Source organism: Histoplasma capsulatum (genome assembly GCF_000150115.1).
Source record: "Histoplasma capsulatum G186AR genomic scaffold supercont2.4, whole genome shotgun sequence".
NCBI classification, from domain to species: domain Eukaryota; kingdom Fungi; phylum Ascomycota; class Eurotiomycetes; order Onygenales; family Ajellomycetaceae; genus Histoplasma; species Histoplasma capsulatum.
The window spans coordinates 2189492-2200224 of record NW_025544804.1 but is presented as its reverse complement, the minus strand read 5'-3'; the positions used below and the strand labels follow the sequence as shown (position 1 = coordinate 2200224).

Sequence of the window (10733 nt, the reverse complement as noted above, 5' to 3'; positions counted from 1 at the left end):
TTACGATTTCCTTCATGCGCAAGCGGATGCCCAGTCTAAGTCGTTTTCATATCCTTAGAGCAACTTACTGTACATACATATACTACACATTAAAATGAGTAAACGATTCCATTTTCAATCTATTCTGCACCTTCCTGCCAGCAAACCAAGGGATCTTCTCGTAAATATCGAGCTTCTTGCTAAAGTAGGCACCAAGATTATTTGGCTGGACTCTTTGTCCAGCACCCCGGCTCTAATTTTCTAGTAGATATCTTGGACCAAGAAGAATAAGCGATTGTGGCAAGCGCCTTGTTACACGAGGTTTGGCCTATAGTCTGTATCGATAGAGTAGGGGACCAAATGTGCGGCGGGTAGAGGAGCTCATTGACTATAAAATTTACCAATCGAGCCACAGTATGTCAAGATATGAGTGTTATATTATATATATATTCCACTGTTGCGTGGCGCGCATAAGGGGGCAATATCAAATCCAGATATCAGGAGGAGACAGGGAAGTTCTTGACTATGGTTTAATATGTACATGTAATACATGCCGACATAAGCGCACTATTACTCATACCGATTCTCAACTACTCTATTATTCTTAGCATAGCATACCTGCATAACTTCTATATTGTTTTGCGAGGAATGTATTCATTCCTTTAGGGAGTACAAAAGAGAGTGTAGATAGACTGCCAATGCGGGAGAGGAAAAAAAAGGGGAGGGGGGACTTCTTAAGAGAGAAATCCATATTACATTGGCCAAACAGATATGGTTTACGTAAAGAAATGGCATAACCCGTGCGTAAAAAAATATTGTTTTCAAGAGAAATACTGCCCGCAATAGATGCAACTAGAAAGAGAATATGAAATATATTCAACCGTATGTATGATAAAGAAAAAGATACAGAGTCAAACGGGAAAGTGAGAGGAATGACGAAGTATATCAGATAAATAGGGGGAATTCGCCCTACAAGCTGTTGGTATGGCAAATTTTTCAAATCTACTGCAAAAGACCCATAAAAATGGTAATAGAAGAAAGGATCCACACGGAGGATGGAATCGATCTTGAGAAAGCATCTCCAGTTCCAATATAGGGATTAGGAGTTGGGTTTCCTGTTGGCGAGACTGAAATCGTGGCGAAGGTTGAAGGCTGGGCGGCGGCAGGGTATGCTGATGGGGCATATGTCGGAACCTCTTCAGGAAGTGCAGTGCCTTGAACCAGCCCCACGTATTTACCAGTGGCTGCACCAGGAATAGTTTCAGTGACGAACTGTACCTGTGGGACTGTGACTATGGTAGTACGGGTGGTAGGTTCAGCAGCGGAGTATGATATCACTTGAGAAACGGTAATTTCAGTGTGAGGGGCCTGGGGTGGAGGGGTAATGAGGGTGTTGCCGCCGGTTCGAGCTGCTGGTGGTGTTGCCGCTGGCGGTGGGGTTAGGGTAATTGTCGACGGGATTGCGGTAATGATACCAGGATTTTTCGGGACGTCTGCAGCACAGATGCCAGCGAAATAGGAGAGAGAAGATTGAATTTCATCATCAGAAGCACCCCAGGACTGGATACATGCGATTACCGCAGACGTGAATTTGGAGGAAGGGCAGAAGCAGCTAATGTCGCTGTTCGAGTTGCATTTTGGAACCAAATTGAGCCAGGTATTCAGACATTGTGGCAGTACTTTGGGGCAGGGAGCTTCGATGGGGATAGCTGGCGGTAAGACGGGAGTTGAAGGACCAGGTGAATTTGTAACCGGGAAGGCTGACGACGAAGAAGGTGCTGCTGATTCTGATGGAGCTGGATATGTGTTGGGGGGCGTTGGTAAACCCGTGGGGTAGGAAATACCTGATGAATCAGATGGAGGAGGAACAGAGCATCCTGGACACACAGTACCAGTAGTGGTCACCGTAATAGTAGAAACCGTATTAGTAGTATATGTTATTTCTGTAGTGCCAGAGGTGATCGTTCCTGTCACTGGGCAAGTAGTGACAGTAGTATATGTACTATATGGTTTTTATTTGCGCCCTTAGTCCCAATTTTCCGAAGCATGAATACAATGAAGGAAAAGGGGATACTCACATTTCGGTGACAGTCAAATCTGACGGATGAGGTTGTGTGACTGGCAATGCACTTGAGCCGGGCAGTGTCGCTGTAGATTCGCCAACTGGATAGGTTAAAGTGTCAGGGTTTGGAACAGTCGGTATCGGTGGAGTGGTAGATCCTGCAGGGCTTGTAGGGGTAGGATACGCTGGGGTTTGGCTGGTAGGGATTGGGCCAGTAACGATTGAATCGGGCGATGTTGGTGTGATAGTTACTGGACATATTGTGGTTGAAATAGCGATCGTAGAAGTGACAACCTCAGTAGAGTCGGCAGGACATGAAGGAACCTCTGGGCCACAGTGGGTAATAGTGATGATGGATGTGGTAAAGACTGTGGAGGTGGAGTAAGAGATAGCCTCCGTTGGATATGGAGTTCCTCCCGGAGTTACGTCTGGAGCAGTGACCACCGGAGGAGCAGTCCCAACGGGAGTTGTTTCTGGGGGTGTGCTCCCCGGAGGTGTGTTTTCTGACGGTGTGGCTCCTGGAGGATACGTTTGAGAGAGAGTTCCCGGTGTAGCTCCAGGAGCTGTTTCAGATGGAATTCCCGAAGATCCTGAAGGGTATATTTCTGAAGGAAGTCCGGGGGTAGCTCCAGGACTTGTTTCAGACGGAGTTCCCGGGGGAGTCCCCGCAGGATAAGATCCCGAAGGAAGTCCTGGTGTAGCTCCAGGAGGAATTGTTTCAGATGGAATTCCCGAAGAAGATCCTGAAGGGTATATTTCTGAAGGAAATCCTGGAGTGGCTCCAGGAGGGTACGTTTGAGAGAGAGTTCCCGGAGGAGTTCCTACAGGATAAGATCCTGAAGGCAGTCCTGGCGTAGCTCCAGGAATCGTTTCAGATGGAGTTCCCGGAGGAGTTTCCACAGGGTATGATTCGGTAGATGTTGGTGCAATTGACGATTCTGGTAACTGGGCAGTTGGGGTCAAAGATACAGGATATGATTGACCTTCCGACTCACGATCCGGGGGGGAGCTAATGGGGTACGACAAATTTTCATCCGTGGGTACCACTACAGGCTTGCTGGGGATGTCGGGGGGGCCGCAGTCGAAGTTGATTTTGTGAATTGCGAAACCACAATCATCCAGTTCGCTGTACTTAGGGAGGCCGAATCTTACGGACACTGCCCCTCCGCATTGTGTATTCTGCACCTCTGAACCGCCCTGCGAGCAGGGAGTGGTGTGTTTGCAGCTCGAGCCATCCGGCATGGAATACACAAAGGCGATATCTGTGTCCTTATCGACGGTGATCTGGAACGAAGTGATTGAGAAGCCGTCGGATTTTCGGTATGAGATTTCCGGGCTGCCATTTGTGATGCCTTTCAATAGTTTGCCTTCAACGCATTTGCTCTATAATTGAGGTTAGAAAATCAAGCTGAGCATGGCAACGTTAGCATGTTTAAGGCGTATGGTACCTGGAAGTTGCTCTTAGGTGGCTTTCGATTGCCACATGTGAATCCTGAGAAGTCAAAGTCACCGAATGTAGAGAAAGACCCAAGTCCGAGACCCTTCCAGTCGAACCCAGACTTCTGGTTGTCCGTACATTTGTTATCACAGTTGGAGGGATTCGGGAAGTATTTATTTGTATCCCAAGAAAACTACCCACAGTGGTCAGTTTCTGATACCCGGAGGAATCGCGCAGCTAAAAAGGGAATACCTACCGTGGCACTTGTTTGTTGAACTGCCGTAGCAAGAATCGCCACTACACTGAGTGTAGTTTTCATGGCGATTGAGGCAAACCTTGCAGGAGCTGAAAAACAGAGTATGATATGATATCAAGAGAGAGAAACGTAAATAAATGAGATATATCGCATACCAGAAGCGATTCGGTGAATGGAAGACTCAGTACCAGCGAGTGACAGGTCAAGTATATCAAAAAATATACAAAAAAAGATGCGGAAGCCCAAACGAGTGGTGCCAATGCTCCAAAGAAAACTACCAAGAAAAAGGGAATAAATGTCAAAGGAGAAAATGAACGTGGTAACAGAAAGATAGAAACGGCCTCAATTGAATGGGAATTGCGAGTATTAATACACTCCCTTTGAAAGCTAAGTGCTCTGCAAAGAGGGACCCTGTTCCGAGCATTTAGCTACGATGGACCAGCGGCGTCTTTGTCGAAACGACCCAATTTAGAAACTGAAGGCTTCCCTTGACCAAGCGCTAAGCATGAAGACACATTCATGGCGTTTCATTATTTTGATTCGCATTCTCATTTTCCAGTTTGGCAGTGACTAGAACGCATCTCGCTGGCACCCCGTTTTTCTCGGGCGCGAAACTTCCATTCTTCAGAAGCCAGAGAAAGAGAGATGAAACAAAGCCAGAAAGCCTAACTGCCAATAAAATCATCTTGTTAGCCAGAAAATGGCGGTCAAAACCAGCCGGTGTTGCAGAATTATCTCTTTTTCTCAGAGTGGAGAGCAGGATGAGAGAGTTCAAGGTCGAAACGCCGTTGTTCGACTGGACAGTGGAAGCTGCCCGAAGTTGAAACGCCGTCTTTCGGCAACGATGCGCCCAGAGCTTCAGCCCAGTGGAACCTTGAGCCTGCTGCGATCGCCAAGATGGCTAGCTGCCGACTAGCACCAGCGCATCGTCAGTGTATCGTCCCTCTGTTTGGCCCATATCCATGTTTATTTTTGTGTGCTGCAGATGCCGTGAAACCCTTGCAGGCCACTTGGCTGTGCTTCTCACCCGCTCTCTCAAACGCCCAAGACAACTTTAACCCTGCAGGTACCTGATGAAGAAGAAAATCCGAGCCGCCGCCGCCGTCGCTTTGGCCATCTGCACAACATCACACTGACCCGGTTCGATGATAAGAGAGGTATTAATAGTCCGGCGGCAACCTTGTTACCGTTCCTGGGTGGCCCTCGCCATGGCGCTTAAGGCTCAGGTATGGCGGTCGCCTCTGCTGGGGGCCAGTTTCTCTCGGATGTAATTTCTCTTTGAAGGATTCTCATGGGGACATTGGAAAGCCAATACGAGCCCCAGAATATATGAACTGATTTCATGTCTTGTAGGAGTCTCAGGATAATTTGGGACCAATTGCTTATTCAGATCGTCATTATCACCGCTAGTGAAACTGCTTTGTGGTTCATTTTATGAGTGTTCGAAGGGAGGGGGTTGTAATAACATTGAATGAGAATACTAATATTGGTATACAATGGTCAATGCCATTGATCAGTAACTTCAAATATGAGGCTCATTGGTACTTTTATATATAAAAAGTACTGTATCTGAGAGAGAGAGTCTGAGAGGAACATACTCTAACTATAAAAAACTCACCTATCAATTAGTAATCAAGTTTTGTTGGTAGCCTCATTGAAGGCTACTGCACCCGCCCGCTAGACATCAGAAGTTACAATTAACCTTCTACCTCCATCAAGAAAATTAAAGTAGAAGTGATAAAAGCTCTAAGAACTGATGAGATTAAAACCAGAAGCGCTCTGTTATTATATAATATATGAGAAATGGATGATTAACTAGCTAGAACTTAATACGCTCTAATTACTTGATGAAGCAATCCATCTACAAAGTTACTAGAACTGGTATACACTATTGAATTTAATGATGTATTGAGAACTGAAGAGAAGAGAAAAAGAAAGAGTTCATAGATTACCATAGCAAAAATAAAAAAAATCAGAAGTTGCTTATTATTTCATCAACTTCACATTACCAATCTACCCACTTTATCAAATTACTACTATGATATCTGCTCTATAGGAAGAGGTAGCCAGTATTACAATATATAAGATTTTATAGTAGTAATAATTGCAATAGTGGAAGAACAGTAATAAATTGATTAAACCAATAACAATTAATTCATTATATATATATATATATATATATATATTATATTATCATCAGCCCAACAGTATCATTTTGGAAATATGGTTCGCCTGTACAAAGAACTGGTTGTCATACCTGCCGGAGCGGCCTGATATAGATCGCAAATGAGGAAAATATCGATAGATGCTTCTGGAAACCAAAAGAAGGCAAGTCCAAAACAAAGTGCAAACGGAGAAAGACATTACCTCCGATTCTGAGATGTATTGCTTGCTGGCTTAAAACCATATTGGACCAATGTTCTGTCACCTAACTGGAAATTTGTCATAACCCGGCCGCTACCTAGGGACGGGCTTCCAAGCATGCACTGCAGTGAATGTAGAATAGTAATCATGATATGTGAAGACCTTTAGTGATCTCCTTAGACAATCGAGCGCGTTGACAAGTAATATGGCTTAGCACAAAGCAAAGTCACGGGATATATAGTTAGTGCGGTCGACATTATGGAAATCCTTGATTCGAATGCACGCGATACTTCAGATGATTGAAATAGGGAAAATAGGGGGATTCTCGAGTCCTAATATTGTAAAAGAAGTATATGGGATTCAGGATTGACAACGCCCCTACAACCTCCTATTCACTCCTCTCCTGTCCCGCAAAACTCAATGATTATACATAGCGCTTGGCTATCCCTATGCACGGATCACCATGATGGAAGACATAATTCAGAGCCTCGACGGTGAGGCCGCATGTCAAAAACGCATTGGGTGGCCCCTTATATCATACTCTCTACAAGAACGCCCGCTGCCAGAAACGACTTGAAGATACTGCTCTCCTGGCCAGCCATATCGGGATAACGTGGGATCGCGGTCATCGATTCCACCAACGTATATTAAAGTTAACGCGAAATGTCGTATACAATGCGGGAAGTAATTCATGACGGTTTTCGCTAGCATTGCTGCCACATTTTCTGGAAGGGAGAGAAATTAAAAAAAAAAAAAAAAAAAAAAAAAAAAAAAAAAACACCTAGGATCCTTCAGCTTCTTATTATGAACAAAAGTCCCTTAGCCGCTTTTCAAAGGAGAATGGAATAAAGAAGGGAAGAGGGGGCGCGGCCTAGACGAGACTATCCACACTGGAGGTCTTTCCGTCTCGGTCCGATTGACGGGGACTGTTTCGAATTCGCTCGTTGTGGTAGTTGATCGATACATCCGTGGTGCGCACAATGCCAGTTTTGTCCATTATACGGTCCTCGTCGCTGTCGGATATGCTAGGTCCTAAACCGAATTTGTCGGTCTGGGTAAGGTTCGTGGACCCGCCTTGCACGTCGATCTGGTGTCGCGCTTCGGCACCCATCTCAAACATGCCATCGTCCTCGATGTGTGACTTTAATTGCGTCCCGTGGGTCGCATATCCGGTGTTCCCGTAGGTGTGTGTGCGCGTGTCACTGGTTGAAGTACCTAGAATGAATGGTACGTAGCGTTTGAGCACGGGCTTAATCCCGGGCCCGCACGCGCAGATGATGGCGATGTTAACTTCAAGTGACGAAGCCGAAAAACCAAAGTTCCCGATCGGCTTGGAAGGGTCCACGCCGGTGTACACGGTTTGGATGAACTGGACAAGACGCCAGAAACTGATAATCGTGACACTGCATACACCAAACCGTTTAGTCATGGTTCCAGATTGAGGGACTTGTTCATTGACAGTACTTACATCACTCCGAGACCGAGGAGGACCATGACTGCAATCTTGCGTCTCCGTTTCAATTGCAACTTATAGGTGATGAGGCAGGGAACAGCAAGAACAAGGAAATCTGTCACGATGGTAATGATGGTGCCCCAGAGGAAAAAAACTCCGTAGTCGATACAGCTGAAATTCATGCCGGGTGCCGGCACAGACCAAGCGAGCTTGATAGGCTTGCACTGGAAAATGATGACGAGTTCGGCAATAACAAGAATGGCTAAGTTGAGCGCAAACACAGACCACAGGTAGCGCACGACATGCTTGGACCCGGGCTCGAGCCGAGACATGAAGATGAGGGTCGAGGCTTTTACAGTCGGCAGGCAAACGGTGTATATAACCTGGTTCGCAAATGCCCACTATCACAAGGGTTTAGCAAATTTCTTCCTGGCCGATTCTAGAGATAAAGCTCACTTTTCTGGCCACCTGCAGGTCTGCTAGGGGACGCTTGTCCATCGGAGGCACATCAGCGAAGGGGATTCCAACATAATTGGTCTTGACGTCTACATTGCTTCCAGTCAGCAAAAGGCCAAAATCCAACGTGAATTGGATCTACTAACAGTACCAACAGACAACGCAATGCACGATGCTGAAGACCTAGACATCCGCTGTTAGTACTTGCTGTTCTATTTCTCGCTGGCTCTCCTCGTCAAACACCAACCATTGCCATTATAATGAGATAGTCATCTACCATGAAATTAGCAAAAATTCGATCATCTACCTACGAAAATCCATTCCACTGGCGCTTTCTTTACTCACCCCATCCGAACGAATACCGCGAGACCTTCCTTCCAAACAGACGCAACCCTAGGGAGAAGCCCGCGATCACCGGAAGCGCAAGAACCACGCCCAGTTCTGCGCGTTGTTGGGAATCGTCCGTCATTATATGGACATTGCCCGCTTTCGTTAGTTATCGAGTGCTAAGCTCACCAAGCTCGACAAAGATGCGATCTCCTCCCGATTTGATGCTGATGGGTTCAGCGAGAGTCAAGGTGTCCCACCAAACCTAGGAATGATAGACTGATATTGACCAGGTTTAAGATGGACGAGGATTAGGAGGAACGGAACGAATGGCAAGGGAAGATAGGGGCCAGCGAGAACAACTGGATTGGGCCATATTCTTATTATGATTAGTGTCGGTGCGAATCGCTAGTCGAGTGTCTGAAAGTTAGTCTGCAAGATACATAATTTTGCTCTCCTTGCAGTTGAAAAAAAAAAAGACAAAAAACACTCCGTGTAGATGGGTTGCTACCCCACTCAGGCAGGTGCAGGAGCACACCCTGACGCTTAGCGCCAACCGGCAGGCACTAAGGCGGCAGGGCCAGGCCAAAGCAATCGATCTCAGGCCTCATCTCTGGAGAAATGTATTTCGTAGTCTGGTCTGGATCTGCGCCCTAGGACTCGGCTGCTGGGTGCAGCGAGCGAGGAAGACATAGCTACCTTTCGTCGTTGCGTCCGCTGAATTACCATCCCTCAGCACCATGACAATGTCTCCCACGACTAACATCGCGAGTGGGCCGAGGCAAAGACAGACAGATTTTGCACGACTCCTCATCCCAAAGTGGCGACAGAGGGCTCGCCCACCAGCCAGACCCTGCTCGTTCGCTTCTCTCGAAAAGCGGAGAACGACCATCAATCGCCAAGCCTGTAGGGACCCTGAGGTTGGACCTTGGGCAGGGGCCCAGATGGCGACGGGCAGGATGACTTTGAGCGTTTCAAATTGAGGAAGAATATAATTTGAGATGCAATCGGTTTGCCCAATCTCCTCGGCCCCCTCCCCAAATCCACTGCCAGCAGGCGTCAACACCCATCTTCATTGAGGAGTGCAAAAAATATATTATGACTACCGGTTACGATGTGGCGTTCAGCCTGGACATGCACAAAACACAAGCACTCTGGAGTTTGCACTAGTTATTTCAACAAAGCAATCCGGCGATATTCGCCATGTGGCGTCGATCATGTGGCGAGACCACTTTTGTTACCCTGATCTTTTGCTTCTTGTAGCTAGCCCCTTGCGATTCTGCGGCGTCTTTGAATTTCTGGCCCTGACTCTCTCCCGTCCATGTGGAATGGATCTCGCCCTAACGTGACCGTTATTGCCTTATTGCCCTAACAATAGTGACGAGAGCTGCCCACTTCGGATAATTGCCCTCACTTGACGTGAACTGACGGGGAAAGAAAACGACTTCGCTCCCCAGCGCAGAGGCAGTGCTGCGAAGTTGACCTTTGGTTCCTGTGGAATAGCCCCAAAGTTTCGTGATGGGGGGGGAACCAAGAACCACGTTCCAAAACCCCGCTTGGATCCCTTGCTCGGATGGAAATCCAGCCGGCGAACTATGACCACACTCCGTTGCGAATCGATCCAATCATTGCCCTTGGGAAGTTCACTTTTCAGATGCATAAGAGACTACCGACCAGGGTAGCTCATCGCTTAGGACTTCATCTCCCCAGCTGTGCACGCCGGACCTTCAAGGGTTGTCGGCCGATCTAACCCTTTTGTCGTTGAGACAGACAAGAAGTTGGAACGAGGCACAGTTCGCGTTTAGGGGCTCACCGCCTTGAGTTGGTCAGCCAATGATCAGCCATCGATTGCGTGGCAGAAAAAGCACGCTACTTGTGCCTCGTTTCCAGACAAGGAAGCTGCTCTGTGGCCTTGGTGTGTGCGTGCGTAGTATGTAGTAGTCGGGACTACAGGACTGCGCTCGTGGCTACCGGTGCTAGCTAGTTTGCACTTACTGCCTGGGTCGTCGGCTAGCTGCGTGTTGACTCTCGCCTGCTTGCTTTTTCCGCCTTAGGATTTTTGTGTCCACAGGGCTTGGGTTCCCTGCATGGAAATAGTTGCGCTTGAGCCATGGCACGCAGTAGTTATGTGGTGGACTTCTGGAAAACACTTAGTTGATAAAAAGGCTGGCTAAATAACTAACTAGAGCGATTTATTAAATAATAACTAGCTTAAGAAAAGTATTTCCTTTATCTATAGCATTATGCTATTCATGAGTGATAAACCCTCTTTTGAGTCTGATATATACTAGTACTACGAGTAATAATAGAAGGTATTTTCATCATACGATACCCGGTCCTCAAGAGGCATTTGTATCAATTGTCAAAAACTTCAAAATCGTGCCCAGGATAATTTTAG

The 10733-nt window shown here is 46.9% G+C and overlaps 3 protein-coding genes across 3 annotated transcripts; all 3 read right to left on the bottom strand.

The window, feature by feature from the left end:
* Positions 1–981: 981 nt before the first annotated feature.
* Positions 982–3798, bottom strand: HCBG_03777 (uncharacterized protein; the record flags this gene model as incomplete). Its single annotated transcript, XM_045430826.1, has 3 exons — positions 982–1981; positions 2058–3424; positions 3736–3798. 3 exons carry the CDS (start codon positions 3796–3798, stop codon positions 982–984), a joined length of 2430 nt encoding a protein of 809 aa, XP_045288969.1.
* A 3081-nt stretch (positions 3799–6879) lies between these two features.
* HCBG_03776 (uncharacterized protein) lies at positions 6880–8477 on the bottom strand (the record flags this gene model as incomplete). The annotated part of the gene is made up of 6 exons (XM_045430825.1): positions 6880–7502; positions 7568–7953; positions 8009–8097; positions 8164–8191; positions 8256–8281; positions 8354–8477. 6 exons carry the CDS (start codon positions 8475–8477, stop codon positions 6971–6973), a joined length of 1185 nt encoding a protein of 394 aa, XP_045288968.1.
* Positions 8478–8942: 465 nt separating this feature from the next.
* On the bottom strand, positions 8943–10685 carry HCBG_03775 (uncharacterized protein; the record flags this gene model as incomplete). The annotated part of the gene is made up of 5 exons (XM_045430824.1): positions 8943–9368; positions 9577–9675; positions 9765–9981; positions 10331–10474; positions 10663–10685. The coding sequence occupies 5 exons, from the start codon at positions 10683–10685 to the stop codon at positions 8943–8945; spliced, it is 909 nt and encodes a 302-aa protein (XP_045288967.1).
* Positions 10686–10733: the final 48 nt, after the last annotated feature.